The sequence below is a fragment of the Cuculus canorus genome, chromosome 20, assembly GCF_017976375.1.
Source record: "Cuculus canorus isolate bCucCan1 chromosome 20, bCucCan1.pri, whole genome shotgun sequence".
NCBI lineage: Eukaryota > Metazoa > Chordata > Aves > Cuculiformes > Cuculidae > Cuculus > Cuculus canorus.
The window spans coordinates 11,666,123-11,691,950 of NC_071420.1; the positions used below are offsets into that span (position 1 = coordinate 11,666,123).

The 25,828-nt window shown below is 53.3% G+C and overlaps 1 protein-coding gene across 2 annotated transcripts in view; it reads right to left on the minus strand.

Moving 5' to 3' along the window:
• STX1A (syntaxin 1A) overlaps positions 1-25,828 on the minus strand; it is a 77,880-nt gene that overhangs the window by 46,356 nt on the left and 5,696 nt on the right. For both annotated transcript variants that reach the window (XM_054084671.1, XM_054084672.1), the window contains exons 2-3: positions 15,910-15,987; positions 14,481-14,580 (exon numbers count right to left, since the gene is read on the minus strand). In XM_054084671.1, the coding sequence (XP_053940646.1) occupies positions 14,481-14,580; positions 15,910-15,987 (178 nt within the window). The remainder of the gene's footprint in view (positions 1-14,480; positions 14,581-15,909; positions 15,988-25,828) is intronic.

The window sequence follows — 25,828 nt, forward strand, 5'->3', positions numbered from 1 at the left end:
GTGGGAATGTTCCTGCCTATAGCAGGGGGTTGGAACTGGATGGACTTGGAGGCTCCTTCCAACCCAAACCAGTCCATGATTCTGTGAAAATCTTTTTAAACATGAGCTCATGCCTTTCCATACCCAATGCCTCTTTCACTGCTCTCTCTAACACCAGTCTGGTTGCTTCATTGCTTGTGCTTGCCCTGGTGCAGGCATCTACCCAGCGCAAACACCTTGTTTTCAGAAATGTTCTCACCTGATAAATAATAAATACAAGTCCTCTGAGTTAGTGACCACCAGCAGATACTCATCCTCCGCTCCATCAGAGCACTTCCCATCAGGGAACATTTTGACATCCATTCAATTACTGTAAGGTTTTTGCCCCCAGAAATTAATAAAGCAGGAAGGAAGAAAAGCATCTTTCCAAAATATGGCTCACAAACCACCCAAGGTCCAGGCAGCACCCACTCTGCCAAGGGGCCAGCACTGCCCTAATGCTCACCTATGCAGGACATCAATATTTCTACGACATAGAATCATGGAATCATTAAGGTTGGAAAAGACCTCTCAGCTCATCCAGTCCAACCTCAGCCCAATTCCACCGTGCCTGCTAAACCATGTCCCAAAGTGCCACATTTACACACTTTTTGAACCCCTCCAGGGATGGAGACTCCACCACTGCCCTGGACAGCCTCTGACAGGGCTTTACCACCCTGTCATTAAAGAATTTTTTCCTAATATCCAATCTAGCCCACAGTCCAAGACATCATGAACTCCAACACAGCCTTTGCCTGAAAACCACTTCTAAGACCAGGTTCCAGCAGGGGAATATGCGGAGGCAGCACGAGGGCATCACTGAATACGGAGAGCAACCTCAGCTCACGTGGCTCCAGACTCTCCTTACAGTTTTGGTAATAAACCTTGATGCACCACGTCAAGGGCTGCTCCCAGCAGCAGAGGAAAGGGGAAAGCCTGCCCTTGAAGAATTCATTAAGAAGAACTCACTGGAAAATGAAACCAGTTGCAGAAGAGGGTTACTCATCCCTGGGGCAACCAGAAACAATGTGGGACATGGAGCTCTGGTGCCTGCTGGCAGAGAGGAGCCAAGAGGGAAGGATCTGCCAGCTGAGACCTGGACCAAAGCCCTCGCCATCAAGGAAAAAAAGAGATAAAACCAAGTGAAAGCCCATAAAGAAAAAGAAAACCCTCCCAGGCTGAGAGTGGGCAGAGGAAAGGGCCAGGCAAGGTTTCTCTTTTTCTGGCTTGCCAGGGATGACCTGACAGCAACTGACCATCACTGTCACTAACAGTGTGGGCATCGCCATTGGGGTGACAGACTAATTCCCTTGTCCCCATCAGACAGTATCTGGAACCGTCACATATTCAGGCTGCTGAGTCTGGAATCTCAACGCAAACACCATTTCTAATCTCTCAGTGACGAGTCAGGATTTATGGTAACACCTCCCCAGCCCACGTGTCCTTGTGTCAGAGTCTCCAGAGGAGATCGGCCCAAACACAGCATTCCATTGCCAAGAGGAGAGGAATTGGAGCGTGATAATGACACAACAAGTCCCTGAAAAGAGAGCCCAGCAATACACCAATTGCATTAATTGCATCTACGAGTCAACCACGTGAAGTCTCAGGTGTGAGAAAAATTATTCAGCAGTGCCACATCCCAGGAAACCATCCCCAGCCGCAGGCTAGGACATCGCGATCGGGGACAGCTTCAGCACACTGGGTGGTCACCAGATGAGCAAAGGGGTGTCCAGGCTAGAGACGCAACCGAGGTGCACGCTCACGTTTCCATCCCACCCTGCGCACACAAAGCTGCAGAGCATCTGCAAGGCACGGCAGTGAGCACCCACTCATTACAGGCAGGGGATCCAAGCCCTTGTTAATTAAGCAGCAAATTACAAGGGAAGAAGCCAAGTGACAGGTCAACAGGATTGTTTTCTCCTAAATAATCTCTAGCTCATGAGCAGCACCTTCCCTTGACATTTCACTTCCCAGGTGCTCACCTCCTCAGCTCTGCCCTAACAGCTGTGATTTAATCCCGCCTGATGACTGAACTTGAAAAATACCCCAAGACCCCTTTCCTGCAGCCCTGTTCCAGCCGAAGGAACAAAATCTGGAGATGGCACCTCCAAAACCAGCTGCCTGAGGATGGAGTGCCATTGGCCTGGCACCACAGCTGGGAAGCCAACCATCATCAGCCACACCACAAGCCACAGTGCCCTTCCTCTCCACCACACCGGGTCCAGGCAAAGATGGGACTGTAGAAACATCACCGGGGGCTGGAGGTTTGAGGGAGGACTTAGGGGCAGCCAGCAATGCAGAAAACCTGCTGGGTGCACAGCCCCTGCAGAGCCCAGACAGCACAGCGATGCAGGATGCACAGTCCAGCCATGCAGCCTGGGGGTTTGGGCAAGGATTTTATCTGCAGAGGACAGGTTTTGGGTAAACCTTCAGCTGCACAACTCGGATCATAGAATCATGGGATCATTAAGGTTGGAAAAGACCTCTAAGCTCATCCAGTCCAACCTCAGCCCAATCCCACTGTGCCTGCCAAACCATGTCCTGAAGTGCCATACCTACACATTTTCTGAACCCCACTGGGGATGGAGACTCCACCACCGCCCTGGGCAGCCTCTGCCAGGGCTTCACCACTCTGTCAGTAAAGATATCTTCCCTGATGTCTTCCCTCATCCAATCTAAACCAGGAAGGTGGACAAACACCCCTGCAGGCATCTGCGCAGGCAGGAGAAGGGCTGGAGCACAGGAGCTCCCAAAGGCACAAGCAATAGCCTGGATCTACCTGCGGGTGCTCCTGCCAGCACCTCTGATGCCCTCACAAACCATCACGCCATCTCCACCGATGGAGATGAAGAGCCCGTGCTGGGCAGGCAGCCAGCGCTGCGCAGGCGGCAGGGCTCTGCCTGCACGGGCTGGAGCTGGCGAAGCAACGACTGCTCCAAATTGGCAGCTCCCAGGCACTTGCCAGGAGGCAGAGCTTCACCACCCAGCTCTCCACAGGGCTCCCAATTAACGGCAAATGGGCAGCAACCCCCCCGCGGCGATGAATCTGCCTGGGTTGCAGGGAAATTGTTATTTCCAACACCCCCCCCCCCCGTGCAGCTGCTGATGCACCCACACCCCAGGCAGGATGCACAGCTCCGAGAAGCACCATACCCAGGATCAAAGCCATGGGGGCAGGAGAAGGGGGCAGGCAGAGACCCGGAGAGGGGATTGTGCGATGTGTCGGGAGAGTAGGCAGGAGCTGCATGCTGAGGGTGGGAGGTGTCATGAGGCAAAACCACACAGGGACTCGGAAGACGGTTAGAGGGAAGTCGGAGATATTTTCCATGTGAATATTTTCCTCCTAAAACAGCACTGAAAAGATTTGGAACAAGATTTCCAACACTTGATTACTGCAGCAATTCCATTGAAGGCACAGCAGTACCGCATTAACAGCCTCTGAAAACAGGTACAGGATAATCATCAGAGAATCGTGGGATGGGGTGGGATTGAAAGGGACCCTAAAGTCAATCTAGTTCCAAGCCCCCTGCCATGGGCAGGGACACCTCCCACTGGATCAGGGGCTCCAAACCCCATCCAACCTGGCCTGGAACACCTCCAGGGATGGAGCAGCCACCACTGCTCTGGACAACCTGGGCCAGGGCCTCCCCACCCTCACAACAAAACGTTTCTCCCTACGATCTCATCTCAGTCTCCCCTTTTGCAGCTCAAAACCATTCCCCCTTGTCCTCTCCCTGCACTCCCTGATCAAGAGCCCCTCCCCAGCTTTCCTGGAGCCCATTTCAGTTGATGGCTCATATGGAGCTTCTCATCCACCAACACCCCGAGCCCTTCTTTTCCATTCAGAATATTTGTTTTGTCTTACCACACTCTAGTGTGAGGCCACTCCATCCTGTGCTATTATTGAGCACTGGGTATAATATTAGTTTGGGCCTCCAAGCCAAGAGTGGAAATTCTCTCTACTTTCTGTATTCTCCTTCCTCGCTGTTTTGTGAGCGTGATGGTTTCCGTTCCTCTGGGTGCAGAGCCCCATGGCATGCAGCAGGTCAACACAACTGGACTGGACTATCCTATGATCCTATTCTCTATTTCTTTATTCAGAAGTAAAAAGGTCACAGGTATCTCAAGAACACTTGAAGCTGCAAGAGGTGGAGACTGAGATGAGATCTTAGGGAGAAATGTTTCCCAATGGGTAAGAGGGGCCACTTTTAGCAATCACCAGCCCTGTCTAGCATCAAGGTTCCCGTGTTGCAGCCGCAGTCTCTGCTCCTGCCTGTGTGTGACCACCTATCTCCCCAGCCCAGCCAAACAGCGCCTGCACATCCATGCTAGAGACCTGTCCCACCTCCTCCTCCACAGTCAGCCCACGTCTGCTCCTGTTTCTTTACAGTGTAAAAGCTCTCAGGGTCCTTCAGCACTTGGATTTCCTGCTCTGTCTGCCTGCTTCTTCCCACCACTTGCCAAAAATCTCCATTTTAATTGACATCAACTCCTCCTCCTTCCACCTGAAACACAACTACACACACCACCCTGCTGCACACAGGTAAAGGTTACCCAAAGATAGACGCGCAACTGCTATTTTCCTGATTTTCCCAAACCCGACAGCTTTTTACCAGTAATTCCTACCCAAGCTGTTCACAGCAGTTTCCAATTCACCATCCTCAATTTTTTCACCTCTCCATAAATTAATTGCAGCTCCATAAAACCAGTTCTTGGGACTCTCCCGCAGCAGGATCCCCAGCACGGGTGATACTGGGGACCCCAGGAGATCACAGACCCTCTGGCCACCCTCCTCCTCCTCCTGCCTGTGCTCCTGCCCTTCTCTGCAGTCACATCCAAGCTGTCCCCATGCTCACTTTGTGCCTACAAAACCTTCTCTGCGCCGCAGCAGCAGCAAAGTAATCCTGGAAAAGCACAGTAACAAGATTTAGGGCTTGTTCGTCTCAGCCCTCCTAAACTCATTTCTGCAAATAAGGGATTATCCCCTGGTGTTGACGCCGAGACAACGGAGATCCAGCAAGAGAACACGGAGATCCAGCTGCAGAGCGAATACGGCTGTGTTTGGATGAGGTCTGCTGGAGAGCATCCTGCTCCACGCAAGGTCTGTTGCCTCTCTCTGCTGGCACAGGCACTAACCCCAGCGCCCTGCTGTGCGCCAGCCCCGAGGTGAGGGCACGCTGCCGGGCACTGAGCCGTGCTGCTGGGTGACGTGGCTGCTCAGACAGCAGGGACACTGTTGAGGGAAGGGATTCTGCCCCCTAACTCTGCTCTCCTGAGACCCCACCTGGAGCTGTGTCCAAGTTCTGGAATCCTCAACACAAGAAGGACATGGAACTGTTGGAGCGGGCTACAAGGATGATCCAAGGGCTGGAGCAACTCTGCTCTGAAGACAGGATGAGAGTGTTGGGGTTGTTCAGCCTGGAGAAGAGAAGGCTGCAGGGAGACCTCAGAGTAGCTTCCAGGAGCATAGGGGCTCCAGGAAAGCTGGAGAGGGACTTTTTACAAGGGCCTGGAGTGAAAGGATGAGGGGAAATGGCTATAAGTTGGAGAGGGGAAGATTTAGACTAGACATTAGAAATAAATTCTTCATGATGAGGGTGGGGAGGCCCTGGCCCAGGTTGCCCAGAGCAGTGGTGGCTGCCCCATCGCTGGAGGGGTTCAAGGCCACGTTGGATGGGGCTTGGAGCCCTGATCCAGCGGGAGGTGTCCCTGCCCATGGCAGGGGGTGGAACTGGATGGGCTTTAAGGTCCCTTCCAAGCCAAACAGCTCCAGAGAGCAGCAGTGCTCCAAAAACCACATGCAGAGGGATGCAGGGCACAGCTCACCATGCAGATGTTGACTTGCAACCCCTTGATCTTGCTGTTTCTTTCTCCCAGCGCTTCCAAAAGCAGCAACTCAATTCTGCTCTTTCACCCTTTGGCCTTCAAGCCCCAAACCCGCCTCCTCTCCCAACATCAAGCCCAAGAGCTAAAAGCATTAGAGATCACAGTCATTTTCATGCCACGTGGAGCACAGCAGGGAACGGGGAACGGATCCTGCCTGCTGTAAGCAGACAAGAGAAACTCAATCACACGCTGGAGTAAAAAGCAAGCAATATCCAGGAGCGATGCCACTGCCATACACGCCCACATGCCAGTCAGCAACCAATCCCCTGAGGCCAGTGTCACACCCCAGCTCGCTGCCCGCTGGAGCAGGGCTCCTGGCTGCTGCAGAAGAGCCTCCCGCCCTTCTCCCATCAGCATCATCCAGGGCCCAGCTGGCACCAACCACTATAAATCATAGAATCATACAATGGTTAAGGTTGGAAAAGACTTCTAAGCTCATCCAGTCCAACCATCAACACTACTGTGCCTACTAAACCACATCCTGAAGCACCCCATCTACATGTGTTGTTAACGCCTTCAGGGATGGAGACTCCAGCACTGCCCTGGGCAGCCTCTGCCAGTGCTCAAGAACCCTTTCAGTAAAGAAAGATTCCTCCTATCCAATCTAAACGTCCCCTGGGACAACTTGAGGCCATTTCCTCTTGTCCTATCACTTGTCCCTTGGGAGAAGAGCCCAGCACCCACATCACCACAACCTCCTTTCAAGGAGCTGCAGAGAGCGATGAGGTCTCTCCTCAGCAGCACCAAGAACCCCTGGGGTCCAGCCCCTTCCCCAGCTCCATTCCCTTCTCTGGATGCACTCCAGCCCTTCAATGTCCTTCTTGTACCGAGGGGCCCAAAACTGAACCCAGGATTCATGGTGCAGCCTCACCAGAGCTGAGTCCAGGGGGACAATCCATACCCTGCTCCTGCTGGCCACACCACGGCTGTTCCAAGGCAGGTGTTGTTGGCCACCTTGGCCACCTGGGCAAGAATCCAGCAGGGAGAGGCGAGGAGAGCCCAAGGAGAGCCACATGACTGCAACCCAGCCTGCTGGAGGAGCCCCAACAAGGCCACCGTCCTGGGCAATGAGGGCTAAGCTCTTCCAACCAACACTGCAAGGGGCACAGTTGCTGCATTCCCTCTTGGGTTTGCTCCTTTCCCTCCTTCCTCCCTCTTTCCAGCCTCACTGCGCAGCCAGGGCCACCAGCAGGGCACACCATGTCCCCAGCCCGGCTCAGCTTATGCACTCGCCTGGACTCTAGCCATGGCTCAAGGACCAGCCAAGGCTGGCAAGTGCAAGGAGAGGAGATGCAGGGTGGGGAGCGCGGCCAAAGTCGCATGCAGACAAGAGGAGCCAACAGAGAAAGACCTCAGGTTGCAATGACGGTCCCAATGTCCACTCACTGGTTGCGGCACCTCACCTGTTGTTGAACTCTGTGGATCCAATTACAAGTCTTCCAGGAGTGCCACTGACTGTTTAGTCTAAATTAAGACCAAAATAATTACAGCTCTCTGCCATCTGTGATGCATCTTAGAAACATAGAGTGATTTGGGTTGGAAGGGACCTCAAAGTCCATCCAGTCCCACCTCATGCCACGGGCAGGGACACTTCCCACTGGATCAGGGGCTCCAAGCCCCATCCAACCTGGCCTGGAACCCCTCCAGGGATGGGGCAGCCACCACTGCTCTGGACAACCTGGGCCAGGGCCTCCCCACCCTCACAGCAAAACATTTCTCCCTAAGATCTCATCTCAATCTCCCCTTTGCAGCTCAAAACCATTCCCCTCATCCTCTCCCTGCACTCCCTGATCCAGAGCCCCTCCCCAGCTTTCCTGGAGTCCCTTTCAGCACTGGAAGCTGCTCTAAGGTCTCTCCGCAGCCTTCTCTTCTCCAGGCTGAACAACCCCAACTCTCTCAGCCTGTCCTCATACAGGAGGTGCTCCAGCCCTCCCATCATCTCCATGGCCTCCTCTGGACTTGCTCCAACAGCTCCATGTCCTTCCTGTGCTGAGCACTCCAGAACTGGACACAGGGCTCCAGGTGGGGACTCACCAGAGCGGAGCAGAGGGGCAGAATCCCCTCCCTTCCTGCTGGTCCCACTGCTTTGGATGCAGCCCAGGACACGGTTGGTTTCTGGGCACTGAGCACATTTTGCCAGTTCATGTTGAGCTTCTCCCTCAGCACCTCAAGTCCTTCTCCTCAGGGCTGCTCCTAAACCATTCTCCACCCAGCCCGTGGCTGCATTTGTGTATATTTGTGGGTGCATTTGTAGATGTCCCAGGCACGCTTGCTGCAGTGTTGGAATGATGCACAGAAAGTCCACGTGTCCCATTCCTGTGGGCAGCACCTGAGGACTGGCAGCACGTGCCACTGCGCTGGGCATAACAAAGCTGCAGGAGCCTCCCACAAGTCCATGCTGAGAGGTGGTCAGGGAAAGTGAGGACCAGCACGAACATCCCTGCACCTTCAACCCTGCTCTGGCGACACCAGCTGAATTGGTGCTGGGAGGTGCTGGGCTAGTTTAGCACTGAAGGGAGGTGTTTTGCCAGCTTGTTCTCCTGCTCTGCTAGGGATCTCCCAGAGAGGGCTGGACAGCCCACTCCCCGGCCACCTATCTCCACAACCTGATGTCCTGCTGAGGCTCTTGCTCACACACATCAAAGGACAACCCAGTCTGAAAAGCTCACGAAGTGCTGACCAGCAAGCAGGCACACCCCCCAAATCCTGGAGATCTCACACCCCAATGGACCGCAGCCCTTCAAAACCAGTGCTGGGGTGGGTGACAGGGTCAGGGAAGGCAGGAATTGCGCAAAACTCTTGCTGAACACCCGAGCTGCTGCATAGACCTGACAGGATAAAGCCAGAAGGGCAAACAGCTATTTAAGCTAAATATATTTGTTCTTGGGATGACGTCGGTATGTAAATTGATCATAAATAGACTCAGGCTGGAAATGAGAATTCAGCCCCTGACCACTGAAGGTTAAGTCTTCAAGCAGCCCTTCAACAAGAATTATCAGAAGAAACAAAATCCGTTCAAGACAGAGCTGGAGAAATGCTCTAAATGGTGACAAAAAGCATCTCTGTGTGACACAAGAGGCAACAACCCAAGGCAGCCCTTGAGCACAGCATGGCATTGCCAGAACGACCACGAGCATCTTAGTGCAGCTCTGCTGGGGATGCTGGAGATGCTGGAGCTGTTCTGCAGCAGCTTGTGGACCTTCCTGGTGGACAGAGGAACCCATCCTCCTATACCCAGCACCCGTCCAGCTTCCATATCTCACAGCAGGTTTGCTGCGCCTCATAGAGCTGGAAGGGCATCCCCTATGATGGCTTAATTGAGCAAAGACAGGCTGAGGGACATGCCCGAAGAGGAAGAGGAGCAGGAATGCTGGGAGAAAGGATGCTGAGAGACAGGGCAGCAGATGGCAACTCCCCACCACCACCTCACTGTCTCTGTGCCTTCCCATACACGTTGCTGCTGGCACAGCAGAGCACACCTTGGCCACAATGTGGCTTCTTGCTTCAGCATCATCTCGCCAACCTCAAATGTGTGGCAGGAGGAGGCAGGCAAGCATCAGGATCACTTGCTCCTGGCACTGGAGGCAAGAGGGGCAGTTAAAGAGGAGGAAGATGGGGTTCCCCACTCCCCAGCCCAAATCGAGCAGCACCCAGTGATGCACGTCCTCTCTGGATCTTGCTCTGCTACCATGCCGTGCCCTACCAACCCCACAAGGGCTGAAGAACCACTGGTGTTGGTAGGGATCCTGCCTGTCTCAGATGCATCAGGGTCCTCTCCATCTCCAGCCCTGCTCTGGGAGGTGCTGGGAGCAACCAGACACTGTCCAGCCTCCCTGGGCCACTCCACACCTTGCCATGCAACCAGGCCAAGGGCAAGGTCCTGCACCTGCGTTGGGGTGACCAAGACAACTCCCAGGTGCCTTTTTGGCACTGGCCAGTGTTGCCTCAATGCATTAGACAGAGGTGAGCAGCTATGATTTGTCTCCTTGACCTCCTGGTACAGGAGATGGTCTAGAGGCCACCCTCTAAATAACTCAAATAATCTTCAAGCAGACTCAAGAGAGCCTGAAGAAAGCCACCCAGACCCTGCACCTGGTTTCCAAAGCCACCACCTCGAGTCTGCACAGGTTAAATTATGAGACTGGAGGTCAAATGTAGATGCAACTGAACCTCCTGTTCCATCCTGGTGCAGAGCTGGCATGGACCTGCTTCCGGGTCTGAAATATTGATCAGGTTTTCCGAAGCCTGTGGAGATGGACTGAGATGACAGGCTGAAAGACATGACTTCAGATTTGGAGATGTACATTCCTGGAAGCAATTCACTCAGCAAACAGCATCCGCTGTATAATGCAGCGATGAGGAGCTGTGGAGGGTGGCTGTGGGGAAGGATGTGATGCACGGAAAAGATGAATGGCAGAGAAGAACTTCCCAACCATTCCAAAAGAAAAACCCATCGTTTCATTCCTCTCCGGCTGGCAACTTGTCACTCAAAGCCACCTCCTCTGGGAAGCGGCCTGGACTGAGGACCAACAGCCTGCTTCAAGCGCCAGGAGCGACAAAAGATGCAGCAACTTGCCAGGAAGGATTTTAGAAACAAGTCTACCAGGAGCTGTGACTCAAATCAGGAGTAGCAGCAGCCAAGGCTCTGACCTGAGGAGGAAGACAGCCCCTCAGCCGTTCCAAGACCACTCAAGCCCCGACATGATGCTGTCCACGCTGCAGCATGGAGCTGGATGGTGAGGAGAACATCCCTGTCCTCCCGCATCCGGGCGCGAGCCTCTTGGAGCCACAAGGCACAGGCAAGCAGGCAGGCAGGGGGCTGCCACCTCGCCGGCACAGCGGCAAAGCCAGCCAGATGCCCACCCACCAGGCACCAAAATAAGCTCAGGCAGCAGCAGCAACACAGATTTGAGAACAGTCTGTGCAGGAAGAGGAATCAGCAGCAAGGGAAGGTAGGGATGAGCCCTTCTGCAGGACATGAACCCTGCCCAGCACCTCTGCCTGGTGCCTTCTTCTGCAGCAGCAGAGCATGAACATGAAAGCACCAGGTCTCACAGCCACCTAAGCACAAGGTCATTTAAGAGACAAGTTCCAGTAGGACTCTACCTTGTGAAATCTCTTCTCATTATTAGAGACCTTGAAAAAGCAGCAACCAATTCAGTAAGTAGACACCATCCATCCATCCATCCACCCATCCATCATTCATTCATTCCCTCCCTCCCTCCAACGAGCACTCCAAGTGCAACTCCAACCACTGTTCATGCCCTTCACAAATCAGCCCTGCGCTGGTCTCCTGAAACCCCACTCCAAGATCCTCCAGCTCTAGGAGGGACTGGCCAGTGGTGTTGAAGGAATTTGTATCTCTTGACGGAGAAGCTGCACCACTCACCAACTGCACTATGCAGCTGGGAGAGCTGGGGTTGTTCAGCCTGGTGAGAAGGCTGTGGGGAGACCTCAGAGCAGCTTCCAATCCTGAAAGGGGCTCCAGGAAAGCTGGGGAGGGGCTCTTGATCAGGGAGGGCAGGGATAGGATGAGGGGAACGGTTTTGAGCTGCAAGAGGGGAGATTGAGATGAGATTTCTTAGGAAGAAATGTTTTGTTGTGAGGGTGGGGAGGCCCTGGCCCAGGTTGCCTCGGGAGGCAGTAGAGCCCCCATCCTGGAAACATTCAAGGTCAGGTTGGATGGGGCTTTGAGCAACCTGATCTGGTTAAAGATGTCCCTGCTCCTGTGAGGGTGTTAGACTGGATGACCTGTAAAGTCCCTTCCAACCCAAAGCATTCCATGATTCAATGACTGTATGCACAGCACATCCGCCTCCAGACAAGAACAAGAAGTCCGTGTCTGTCCTCTGATACTCAGGAGGATGAGTGCCCATCACTGTGAGGCGGAGGTTTCACATGATGCTAAAGTGCTTAGAGACCACTAAGAAATAACAGAGGTGCTGTTCCAGAGGGACCAAGCAGAACCCCAATTCCCCCAAGAGCTTGGGCTCTCAGAAAGTAATGTATTGCCTTGATTGGCACCACAGGTGTAAATCACTGTCATATTAAAATGCAAACACCAATGCACTCACAACTTGGTCCAGTAGGAGGTGTTCCCGCCCATGGCAGCGGGTGGAACTGGATGGGCTTTGAGGTCCCTTACAACCTAAACCACTCTCTGATTCTGTGTGAATCTGCCATCGAGCACCAGATCAGCCCCATCTCCCCTCACGGATACTCCACAATATCACAAAACACTATTTTCCAAACAAGGCGTAGGCTCTTTCTTCATCATGATGAGTATGCGAAGGCCCTGGCCCAGGTTGCCCAGAGAAGTTGTGGCTGCCCCATCCCTGGAGGTGTTCAAGACCAGGTTGGATGGGACTTTGAGAAACCTGATCCAGTGGGAGGTGTCCCTGCCCATGTCCAAGCTCCATGGCAGGGAGGTTGGAATTAGATGATCTTTAAGGTCCCTTCCAACCCAAACCCTTCTATGATTCTTCTTTCATGCCTGAACAGTTTAGGGCATTCTAAACTGAATTTTCTCCGATATCAAGGCCAGGTAACACTGTAAAACAAAACCAGAAGCACTCTCACTGTCCTTGATGCTTCTGGAAGTCCCAGCAATGTCACCAGATCTTGCTCACTGCAGACCTCAGACTTTTAAAAATATTACTATGCTTTTAGGCTACAAGTGCCCTTTGCAGCTGGAGCTCTGGCTCAGCCCCGAGCGGATACAATGCTGTATGCGCCCAGTAGCCAGAAGTGAAGCAATGACAGTTCTTCCCTCAAAACATCCAAACAGAAACAGTGGAAAATCTTAACATTGCAAGTGCAGATCAAAAGAGCCTGGAGGATGATTGAGCAATAGTCTGAGACATGTGAATTCCCAGGAGAAAATCCCTCACATCCAGGCTTGGCCATGTGAATTTTAGCTGAGGAGCAGCTGCCGGGAGAGGGGAGCGTCAGACAGCTTTGGAAGGGTCAGGTCTTCTGAGCAGTTAGCAATGTCTATTGATTTGACACAAGGAAATGTGTGTGCACACAACCTCCTGGGACCTCTAGAAACAATTTGTAGTCGAATATGAGTGGAATTGCCCTCGGCAAATGAAGAGAAGTGGATGGGAGAAGGGTAGATAGAATCATAGAATGATAGAATCACGGGATGATTTGGGTCAGAAGGGGCCTCAAAGCCCATCCAATTCCAAGGCCCCCAGGGGACAGGAACACCTCCCACTGGATCAGGGGCTCCAAGCCCCATCCAGCCTGGCCTTCAACACCTCCAGTGATGGGGCAGCCACCACTGCTCTGGGCAGCCTGGGCCAGGGCCTTGCCACACTCATTTTGAAGAATTTCTTTCTAATGTCTAATCTAAATCTGACCCTCTGCAATTTATAGCCATTCCCCCTCGTCCGACCACTATATGCCTTCATAAATGGCAAGACACAGACCTGGTCTCAGCTTTCCAGTCCCCTAAGCACACCTGGAAGGCACAAGCAGTGTTCAGCTCCTCAACAGCTGTTCCCGAGCCCATGAAAGCAACATATTTGCCAGTGACAAGGGCTGCCAGCAGCTCAAAGAAAACCCATACAGTTGGCCCTGCAGTAACCATCAGCCTTATGAACACCAGTACCATGAGGGAGGTAGGCAAAGGAAAGCCCACATGGGCTCATGGCAAGACTGAAGGACAAGCTTGGAGCAGCAGAGATGTTTGAATGATGTCCCTCAGCTGGTGAGCCTGGCCAGCGCCAGCCCCCCAACCCCTTCAGTGAGTCTCAGTCCCACCTGCTTCCCGGCGAGGGGCTGCTGACACCAAAGCTGGAAAGCTTCGGCATTACGGAAGCCCAGCTGACCTGGCCAGCCCCAGGTGCTCTGCCAGTGGCACCTCCTCTAGCTCCCCCAGGAGATGCACTGCTCACACCTGGGCACAGGAGAACTCCTCACCCACAGCTCTAACTCTGCCAGATCCCACAGATTCCCACCTTTTGGGCGCTGCTATCCTTAACTTCTGTTCCTGGCAACAAACCTCTTCTCAGGAACACAAGACCAGGGAAGAAAACAGCAATGCATCAGCAAGGTTCAGAAGGGACAGACCCTTTGGCCAGCCAGTAACAAACATCTTTTAGGACACAGAGGGCTTGAAGTCCACCACAAGTCCACACCACAGGCTCAAAGAAGAGCTGGACACCTAAGCCACGCAGGTTATGCTCAGCCTATTCTGCAAGCACTGCCTCATCCATGTACCGTCCCCAAGCAACCCAAGGGAAGACAACAGCCAACAAGTACAAAACCAGCCATCACTCTTTTCAGCCTCCATGTTGCCCTCATCCTTTGGGAATTCCACACTAGCAGCCTTGCTGGGCCCTGACCACCTTTCAAGGTCACAAAGCTATCAGCTGTCCCTCCGTCTCCTTCGCACACACCTCCCAGCCCTCCCACACGCTGGCCATCAGCCAACTCAGTGCGCTGTGGCTTTCCAGCCTTGGCCACTTGAAGGCAAGAGGACTTCTGTTGGACTCCATCCACCCCACCAGCAGCCCGGCCCAGCACAGCCACACGCCCACGGGGATGCAAGCAGATCACGGCTCACTCACTCTCATCAGGGTTGGGTGAAGCAAGAATGGCACTGTGCTTCCTCTTCACTTCTTCCACGTTCTCCGAAATTTTATCAATGAAGCCTCGAATTTCTTCCACCTGTGGAGACGGACAATGAGACAGGACTGCTGAGAGATCTTGACTTGCTGAAAGGGGAGGGATTATTAAACCCTATCCCAAAGCAACCATGACATGTCTGAACCACAGAAAATGTCCTCCTGGATGAATATTACCCAGCTGGATCATCAAGCTGTAGGACTTTCGTGAAATAAGACCTTCCACGCTGCAGCAGCCAGGCTCGGCAGTCCCGGCAACGGAATACAGACCCTGCACTCTGTACCCTTTGTGATGCCCTCAATGAGAAACATTTGGACAGTCATCTAAATTCACATCAGCTCAGACTCCCAGACTCTGCCCATCGGTGTTGCCCAGAGCAGTGGTGGCGCCATCCCTGGAGGTGTTCCAGGCCAGTTTGGATGGGGCTTGGAGCCCCTGATCCAGTGAGAGGTGTCCCTGCCCATGGCAGGGGGTGGAGCTGGATGAGCTTTAAGGTCCCTTCCAATACAATGGTTCTATGATTCTATGACTCTTTGCTCCAGGGACTGAGAAATCCATCTTGACCCTCATCTATAGACCACAGCGGACGCATTTGCCAGCAAATTCAGACTGGCAGCTTCCTGGTGTACTTCAAGGAGACACATCTGCATCACTGAGAAGAGGAACCTCTACCTGTGCCCTCTGCCTGCCGGGCTGCCCACCCTCCAGCTCCGTCTTCTCCTTCGACTCACACCACCACTTTGCTCATCTTCCTCCATCTGCACATCAGTTTTTTTTCCATTCCGCACTCCGCTGCCTGCACAGACACATTTTAACACCCCCTACACACATGCCATGTTAAGGGTGTGCTAAAAATCCGCATGCAGAGCTCACAGCCACCCACACGCCAGGAGACAACCTCTTGTTTGCTAACGAGAGGCACAAAATTAAATCAATCCCATGCAGAAACTGCTACTCTGCAGAGGTTCTTTCAGGAGAGGTTTGAGAGCCACTGGTCCACTTTAGCAGCACACTGCAAGGCTCACGCACTCCCTCCAACCTGGACCAGTTGCCCCATTGGTTTCTGGAGTAGAAGATGGAACACGGATGCTTCAACAGGAAAGCATAAGGGATGCCGTAATGGGAAAACATCCATAGAGCCAGGTAAGCCCATGATAGCCCCAGGGCTGCATGGAAGCCTGCTTCCTGCTAATCAGCACTCTCAGCATCACCTCTGAAGACCTCGACCATCAGCTAAGTGGCATCAGCCAGGACAGGGTCCCCATTCCCACCTGGAGTCCTGCTTCAGGAGTCCATAGCACAGCCTGCTGCAGCACTAGAGGAGAGGTCTTAACTGGTTTTAAAGCTGCACTGGAGAAGCAACCCTCTCACCTGCTCAAAGAACTCATCCATGAAGCGGTCCCGGTCCACACTGACGGTGACTTCATCATCATCATCACTGTCCTTCGCCTGCAACAACACAGAGAGAGGCATCAACAAGTGCCTTCTGCAAAGTTTGCAGCTCCATTTGAGGAGCTCCTTGGCAGCACTTTGTCCTTTGCCTTCAGTCACTTGTTTGCAGGAGCTGGGGTAAACACCAGCCAGAGCATGGGATACCCCGAGCACTGCTGCATTGAAGCCCTATGGACACCAAGAGAGCAGAGCACGGCTAGCTCCAGCAATAAAGGCACGATGCAAACCACTGCCACAGCCCAATGCCACAGCACACGCCTCCCAGCGAGAGCAGAACACGGCTAAGGGTGCCTGCGCACTAACAGAGAGCTGCGAGGGGGGACCTTTATGAGCTCTGCTCAGCTGGCATGAGCACAGTGGCTCTGCAAACAGCAGTGATGGGAAAACAGACGGGATGCTGCAAGGGGAAAACGCGAGGGATGCTGCAAGGGGAAAGCACAAGGGATGCTACGATAAGAATCACAAGGGATGCTGCACTGGGAAAGCACAAGGGATGCTGCGCTGGGAAAGCATGAGGGATGCAGTGATGGGAAGGCGCAAGGGATGCTGCAATGGGAATGCATGAGGGATGCTGCAATGGGAAAACAGGAGGGATGACATCACGGTAAAGCATGAGGGATGCTGTGATGGGAAAACACAAGAGATGTTGTGGTGGGAAAACATGAAGGATGCTGCAGAGCATAGGAAAGCTTGGAGAGAACAGAAAATACAACAGAACTATTAAAGCCAGAGCAGGCAAACGATGGGTTGCCCTTGTCTGCAGCAATGTGTCTTTGTCACCAGAGACGAAAACACCTCCCACCCCAGCGACGCAGGGGACACAAGCTCGCAGGCAAAAGAAAAATTTACAGTCCTGTGAATAAGGAGACATTTAAAAGATTGTTATCCAAAGCAGATACATGATGGAGGGAAGTGGAAAATTAATGGGGTGGAAGTTTCTTCTTACTCCATCTTCACTAGAGAGAAAAAGCCAGTGGAATGGAGAAGATTTAAGAGAGGAGATTGTCTCCGCTCATCTTATAATTGTCTCACATTTTGCAGGTGGTTACACTTAACCCCGTGGCCTCTTTGCACTTTGCAGAGCTAACACAGTCTCCAGAGACACAACTCTTACCCTGAAATAAGTTAAGACAAAACTCCTATCCTTCCTCCTAAAATTGTCTTTCCAGCCTCAGGCGACTGATCCAAATGGGGTCCTCCAGAGGACACTTCAGCTTTCAGTCTCGCTACCTTGCTCGTGACACCCTCTGCTTTGGTAACCACTTCACAAAGGGCTCATCCAAAGATCTTGAGATGGGAGAGCTACTGCGACGCAAGTGAAAACCTCACCCCAGCAGAGAAAAGCAGGTGTGTTGCTGTCCTGACCCACCATTCTGTGGGCATGGAGAAGAAACATTCCCTGAAGCCTGGAACTCCAGAGTTGTCCGTTTCGGCCATGACCAGGGCCACACACCGGGGCAGAAGCTGCCAGGCCTGGAGCGAATCAGTGCGCTTAGATTTTGGAGCACTGACCTCAGCTCTGGATTCCTCAGCACAGGGAGGATATGGAGCTATTGGAGCGAGACCAGAGGAGGTTGTGGAGATGATCCAAGGGCTGGAGCATCTCCCATCCAAGGACAGGCTGAGAGAGTTGGGGTTGTTCAGCCTGGAGAAGAGAAGGCTGCGGAGAGACCTCAGAGCAGCTTCCAGTGCTGAAAGGGAAGCTGGAAAGGAAAGCTGGGGAGGGGCTCTTGATCAGGGAGGGCAGGGACAGGATGAGGGGAATGGTTTTGAGCTGCAAAGGGGAGATTGAGATGAGATCTTGGGGAGAAATGTTTTGCTGTGAGGGTGGGGAGGCCCTGGCCCAGGGTGCCCAGAGAAGTTGTGGCTGCCCCATCCCTGGAGGGGTTCCAGGCCAGGTTGGATGGGGCTTGGAGCCCCTGATCCAGTGGGAAGTGTCCCTGCCCATGGCAGGGGGTGGGACCGGCTTTAAGGTCCCTTTGAACCCAAACCAGTCCATGATTCTGTGATTTTCAAGGCAGCTCGCCCCCCAGGCACAAGCAAGCGCTGCTGCACAGGCTGACGATGGTTATTTAGGGCAGGCACGGAACGTGGTGCTGTCCTGCTGCGTACAGGGAGAGCGGCACAAAAGCCAGGCCAGGAGCCCTGTGAAAAGGAAGTTACAAGCGTGGAGCCTGCTGGTTAGGAGGGCATGTGTCACTCTGGGCTGGAGAAGTGCACCATCTGTCCAACCCACGTCACTGGAAATCCCCCCTGTGCCACACTGCCTCTGACACGACACTCTCGTGCACGGGAAGCAGCAGCCGGGCGTTAGCGGTAGGGCTGATCAGGACTCAAGGAGGAGATGGCACCGGGCAGGCAAAGCTCCCGGGGTGCAGAGCACTGAAGGATCAGCTGCTCCCAGCTTCTGCCTCCGTCCGTCTTCCCATACACTGCTGCCGACGTAGAAACAAAATCAAAACACCTTTCCTAAGGAAACCTAAAGCATCCATCCAGCTGAGAGCAGCTTGAGTTCACACATCCCAGCTCTGAGCATCCCAGGTTTCAAAGCCAAGCGGAAAGCTCCAGTCTAGGTCAAAGCTACCCGCTGGTGCTGCTCAACACAAGTGGGAAATGATTCACAGCTTTCCAAAGTCTGGGTTACTTGGCAGTGACAGGCGAGGAGCACGCGCTCCCAATGCCGTGCAAGCACACCACATTCACAAGTCTCCTAGTGCTTCTCAGCTGCTGGAATGGCCATTCATCCATCTCTGCATCTGCCTGGTACACCTGATGGGCTGCAACCTCGGGCAGCAAAGGCTGCCCCAAGGCTCTCTACAGGGAGAGAGGAAACAGAGACACAGCAAAGTGCTGCAAGTGGAAGTGCCTTAGGTGAGACCAGCTCGAAAACCAGCTTCCAGCAGGAGATGAGCTTATTAGAATCACAGAACCATAGAATTATGGAATTATTTGGGTCAGAACGGACCTTAAAGCCCATCCAGTTCCACCACCCTGCCATGGGCAGGGACACTTCCCACTGGATCAGGGGCTCCGAGCCCCATCTAACCTGGCCTGGAACCCCTCCAGGGATGGGGCAGCCACCACTGCTCTGGGCAACCTGGGCCAGGGCCTCCCCACCCACACAGGAAACATTTCTCCCTAAGGTCTCACCTCAATCTCCCCTCTTGCAGCTCAAAACCATTCCCCTTGTCCTGCCCCTGTGCTCCCCAATCAAGAGCCCCTCCCCAGCTTTCCTTTCCAGCAGAAGAGAGCTCCTGCTCTCTTCTGTTAGTGTTGCAGATGAATTCGACCGTGTCTAGATGTGTCTGTAGAGCTGCTACAGGCAGCAGAGCAGCGCCACGGCACAGGAGCAATGGGCTCGGCCACCATTGGCCACCTGTGCACCCCAGGGGACCGTGCTGACCCTCAGCTCATCCCTCCATGAAGCTGTGCCAGTGGCACGAAACCACATGAGCCAATCCTTTCCTAGGAAGCATCCGTGCTGTACCAACAGGCAGCAAACCCTGGCCCTGCCTCCAGCCAACCCACAAGGCTGTGAGGTCCTCCCAGCCCCCTCAGGGAGAAGGCCAGCTTCCCAAAAACCCAACGAAAGGAAAAAAGCCCCAATAGCTGCCTCTTCCCTTTCAGGAACCATTATGTTCAGTAAAAAACGCCTCATCCCTAAGAGATGCAGGATGCTGCTCATCGGCTTCGCTTCCAGGCTGAATCTTGGGGCAGGGCGTGGGACACGGGCACACACGGGACAGATGATGTATTTACTGGACACCTTTGTGCTGATTTGCCCAGTCTGAGAAATTCCAGCCACCTCGATTTGCAAAATGATGGCCCCTTCTGTACCAAAACCAAAGCGCCTCGTGGGATGCATGACACCAGGCTGCTCAGGGGAAGGATGATCAACAGCAGTGGGGCACGGCTGGGACCACAGCCCCACACACAGCGGGTCCAATACCCATCACCTTGTTCCCCACATCCAAGTCCCCAAACCCAGGGCACTGCTGCTGGAAGCCAAGAGCTCCTGTGTCAGCTCACTCCCCGCGGCTTCGGCACACACATCACTGCAAAGGACAAGGTTGGAACAACTCAGCAGGAAGCTGCTCTGAGATCTCTTCTCGGCCATCTTAGAAAACCTACAGGACATGTAGTAAAGCATATGGATGCTCAGATCCCTGGAAACATCCAAGTCCAGCAATGCGATGCTCAGCAGCAGAATCTCAGGCTCTGATGCTGCAGCTTCACATGAACAAGGCAGGAGGGATCTGGACAGACTGGAGCCATGGGCTGCAACCAATGGGATGAGGTTCAACAAGGCCAAGTGCCGAGTCCTGCACCTGCGTTGCAATAACCATGCAGAGCTCTAGGCTTAGGGAAGAGCTGCTAGAAAACTGCCAGGCAGAAAAGGCCCTGGGGGTGCTGGTCAACAGTGGCTGAACGTGAGCCAGCAGTGGCCCAGGTGGCCCACAGCATCCTGGCTTCCAACAGCCATGCAGTGGGCAGCAGGAGCAGGGAAGAGATCATCCCCATGGACTCGGCGCTAGTGAGGCTCCACCTCGAATCCTGGGTTCAGTTTTGAGCCCCTCACTCCAAGAAGGACATTGAGGGGCTGGAGCGTGTCTCAGAGAAGGAAGAGAGCTGGGGAAGGAGCTGGAGGCCAGGGGTTCTGGGAGCAGCTGAGGGACCTGGAGTTTTCTACCTTGAAGAAGAAGAGGCTGAGGGAAGACCTCATCACTCACTGCAGCTCCTGGAAAGGAGGTTGTGGTGAGGTGGGCTATTCTCCCAAGTGACAAGGGATGGGACAGGAGGAAATGGCCTCAAGTTGTCCCAGAGGAGGTTTAGGTTGGATATTACAAACAATTTCTTTACTGACAGAGTGGTGTAGCCCTGGCAGAGGCTGCCCAGGGCAGTGGTGGAGTCTCCATCCCTGGAGGGGTTCAAACAGTATGTGGATGTAGCACTTGGGAACACAGTTTAGCAGGTGCAGTGGGGTTGGGCTCATGGTTGGACTGGATGAGCTTAAAGGTCTTTTACAACCTCAATGTTTCTATGATCCTAAGCACCCATTGGTCTCCTACCCACCAAATTAACACCACCCTCATTCTGGGAGGCTGTGCTGACCCTTCACACCTTAGGGTTTGCTTTAGCATTTCGCAGCAGCCAAACCAAGCCTTTCTCAAGTAGAAGTCCTGCTCCAGAGATTTTTTGGGAAGGTGATGTTAAGACTGAGGATGAGGATAGCCTGCTCCCAGGAGAGAGCCCTGGAGAGCTGAACAACCCAACACCACATCTTAAATCACCTACAGCCTCAGCCGTAGCATGTTTTGCCAAGTATACATCTAGTGCAGTTATACAGCATCATAAACTGAGTATTTTATAGCCCAGAGGCCTCACATCAGTCATGTCCAATTCCAATATTCACCAAAACCAGCCCATACTTCCCTCTAACAACTTTTCAATGAAGAACAATACAAAGCACAAATTACTTCAGCATTCAGCGACATATGCATGAGTCAGGAGATGTTTCCAATTTCCACCCCTAGCAGTGCAAGTGAGAAGATTTCCAAGAGTTTTGTCCTTAAGGTTTTGGCTTTCATTGCTGCAGAACTACGTTACCGGTCTTAGATGTGAAACTAAAACCTATTATCAGAGCCGTGGACAGTGTTTAAGCTCAATTTTAGAAGCAGGCACATAACATTCCACTTAATAAATGCCATCGGCCCCGCAGAGGGCAAGGAGCTGAGCTCGCTGACCTCCCCCTGTAGCTCTAGGACACGGCCAAGAAGGCGAATCCTGGCTTGGATCAGCCATGGCGTGGCCAGCAGGAGCAGGGAAGGGATCTCCCCCTGGACTCGGCACTGGTGAGGCTGCACCTAAAGATCTGAAAGCAAAGTCAGATAAAAAGGAAGACTTCAAACCAGCAAATCCGCAGCAGACATCAGAGCAGAAGCACTGTATGACGGGAAGCGGCCACGGCTGGCACTGAGCTTCTGAAAACTCACAGGGCAACATGGGCAGAAGATTTTTTTATTATTATTATTATTATTATTTTAGTTATTTCCCATTAAAAGAAATCCAGATCTGGAAGAATCCACTAGAAACTGCAGTATCGCACCACTAACAGAAAGCTCAGCCCCATCTTAAAGCAGACTTTAACAGTATGAAACCTCCACACTTGCTGGTGAATGCTGAGGGACCAGTGGATGCCAGAAGAGCAGGCAGCAGGGAAGAGGAACCTCCTCCAGTGGAAGAACATTGGCCAAAGAACAAACGAACACAAATAACTTGGAGCAAATTTAGAATTTTACAACCCAGACAGGGCTTGATTTAGCAGAAGATGCCCATCGCAAGGGGGTTGGACTAGAGGATCATTGAAGGTCCTTTCCAATGCAAACCACTCAACAGTTTTGCTCCTCAAAGTATAAAAAGGATCTAAAGCTCCTGGAGAGCATCTAGAGGAGGGCATGGAGTTGACGAAGGAATTATAGGCAAAGCTGTATGAGGAGCTGATCACACAGGGTCAGCATCGGTCCTGCAGATTTGAGGTCTGGAAGAAATCCCCAGCACAACACACGGACCTGAGAGAGCAGCTCCAGAGGAGGCCACCAAAATGGTCCAGGGGCTGGAACTCCTCTGCTAGGAAGGACGGCTGGGAGAGTTGGGGTTGTGCAGTCTGGAGAGAGACTGTGAGGACCCCTCACTGCAGCCACTCAGTGTTCAAAGCGGGCCGATAGGCAAGAGGGAGAGAGACTTGTGACCAGGGTCTGCAGTGACAGGACAAGGACAAAGGTTTTAAACTGAACGAGGGTGGAGTTAGGGTGGACAGAGGGAGGAAATGTTTCACTGTGAGGCTGAGGAGGCCCTGGCCCAGGTTGCCCAGAGCAGTGGTGGCTGCCCCATCCCTGGAGGTGTTGAAAGCCGGGGTGGATGAGGCTTGGAGCCCCTGATCCAGTGGGAGGTGTCCCTGCCCACGGCAGGGGGTGGAACTGGATGGAATTTAAAGTCCCTTCTAATCCAAAACACTCTGTGAGCCCATGACACACTACACAACCACAGCCTGTCCTCAGGTCCACGCCACCCCACAGCCACCAGTCTGCTCCCTATTTTGGGGGCCAAGGCAGCACCCACATCTCAGGCACCAGCCCTGCCACTGGCCACATCGCCCCTGCCCTCTCCCCTCGCCTTCCAGCTCAGCAAAACATTCTGCTTCCTGAGTCACCTCAGTCTTGTTGGCTTTCTGCCTGGTCTGGTCTTGACACAGCATCGCTCTGTTCCTCTGGGAAGCCGTCCTTCCTTGCTCACCTTCCCTTTCCCATGCATCTCCTCTACAGCTAATCCTGCAGATGCTGTGCTCCAAGGACATTCAGCTGTCCCCAGCCACCGGTCCGCTCAGGTCACCCTCCAGCCGCCAGGAGCCAGGACATGACTGCACACTCTATCTTCCCAGGTCTTCCACTTGGGCTCCCTCTCCTCCTTTTCCCTAACATATGTAATTTTCTGGAAGTAGCAATTTATCACAGTACTCGGCTTAATGAGCCTTACTGTACATGTTCTGCCTGTAGTGACAATTTTGCATATTTCCTGAGAAATCTTGTTAACAGGGAGATTCATGGCAAAACAAACATTTGTACAGGCTCCCACAAAGACAAAGACGTTTGCAATTAAAACAACGGGAACTGCTCTTAACCCCTTTGGCTCGAGCCTTTTTAGACACACAGCGTGCGGCCAACGTACAGCGTTCGCAAACACAACAGCTCGTTCCTCTCCAGCATCTGCAGTGCAGAACCGGGTCACAGGAGGCAAAGAGTATTTCTGCATACAGGCTGACATCGGTGGGGCCACCAAGCTCCCACCATCCTGCACCCTGAGCTCCTCAGCAGACACCAAGAGACCTTATAGTGGCCTTCCAATACTGAAGGGGGTCTGCAAGAAAGCTGGGGAGGGACTTTTTACAAGGGCGTGGAGCGATAGGATGAGGGGGAATGGCTTTAAATTGGAAGGGAGAAGATTTAGATTAGACATTAGGAAGAAATTCTTCACTATGAAGGTGAGGAGGCCCTGGCCCAGGTTGCCCCGAGAGTTTGTGGATCCCCCATCCCTGGTGATGTTCAAGGCCAGGTTGGATGGGACTTTGAGCAACCTGATCCAGTGAGAGGTATCCATGGCAGGGGTTGGAATTGTACGGGCTTTAAGGTCCCTTCCAACCCAAACCACTGCATGATTCTATGAACTTGGGTGCGTGCCCACAGCTGTGGTGCTAGCAGTATCCCTGCAGCACAGGAACACCCAGGACTGCCCAAGCTGCCGGGGAGCAGAAGAACATCTCAGATGGAAAGCATGCACCCTGAGCTCTGCAACAGACACCAACAGACCCTGGGGCTTAGTGTCCCACTCTGAGAATGGTGCCACCCTCCAAACCCCTGTGCACTGCCACGCACAGTGCAGCCCCTCCCTGCAGACCTCAGTCTCCTCCCGGGGTGGGACGTGGAACACCATCCAGAGCAGACCTAGAGGCTGGGTTTTGCACGATGCTGGGTTTGAAGCACATCAAGGGGTCTTCCCGATTTTATGTTTTCCTTGGCTTGCCCAACTCGGATGCGTGCCCACTGCTGTGGTGCTAACGGAACACCTGGGACCCCACAGCTGCTGGGGAGTAGAAGAACATCTTGGATGGAGAACATGCAAAGCAGGCATTGCAAGTGAGCTCTCCATCAATTCCATTATTCCCTGCCAGCCTGGCTGACAGGCCCAGCTGACCCTGCGGAGCAAAGACTGCCCCGAGTCCCACCTCCTCCCACTCTCCAGGACCACAAGAGAGCAAGAGAAGCAGCTTCTCTGCCCTGGAGATGCACCTCACAATGGGGAGATGCTTGGGCCAGGCGTGGTTCAAGGGCACAGCCTCCCCCAGTAGCTTTGCTCTTTCCAGACCCCAGAAAATCAGCTTTTTGGCATCGCTCCCCATGGCACCAACTCCAGCCAGACCGGGTGGCCATGCAGGCTGCAGCCACGCAACCCAGAGCCACTGGCTGCCACGTGACAGCCCCGCTCCCCAATGGGCGAGGGAAGAAACCAAGCTGAATTATTTAAGTGACCCTTTTCATTGAATAGAAGAGCTCGAAAAACATGTCAGGCAAGCAAAAGGGTTAAAAAAGGCAAGGGAGACAGCATTGAAATAAGCAAATAAATCCATCTCCAGGGACGTCTGCAGCAGGAGGTGGCTCTGGAGAAGCCCCACTACCCAGATGAAGATCAACGAGCCCCGACTCCTGCTGCAAACAGCAGCGCTGGTTGACTTCACATTTGTGCCCCCAAGAGAGAAATCATCAGCGGGAGCAGCGGGAGATAATATTAACAAGAGGGGATGGAGCAAGGTCTGGCTGCGAGTCCTGAGGGGCTGCGCAGCAGATTCCAGCTGCCACAGGAGGGAAGAAGGGGATCCACAGAGCTGGGCTTGGAGCCGACCTTGCTTTCTCTCTCTTTTCATTTTTAACACACACCTTCCCGCAACTCCCACAGGCAAGAGGCAGCACCTGGAACAGGGATGCAGCAGGCACGGGGTTTCAGCTGGCTGGGAAGGATGACGGCGCAGCAGAAATGCACAGACAACACTGGAGAAAGGTATCTGAAAACGGCTGCCCATGAGGAGCCATGGGCACAGAACAAAAGGGCCCCCCAAAACCATTTCAACCATTTCTGCAAGCTGGAGAAGTGCCAAACCAGGTCTAGGGTTGCACCCCTGCCTCATCCATCGGTGTGGTTTGGGATTCTACTCCTCATTAACAAATGAGGTACAATGAGAAATAAAAGCTTGGCATGAAATCATAGAATCATGGAATGGTTTGGGTTA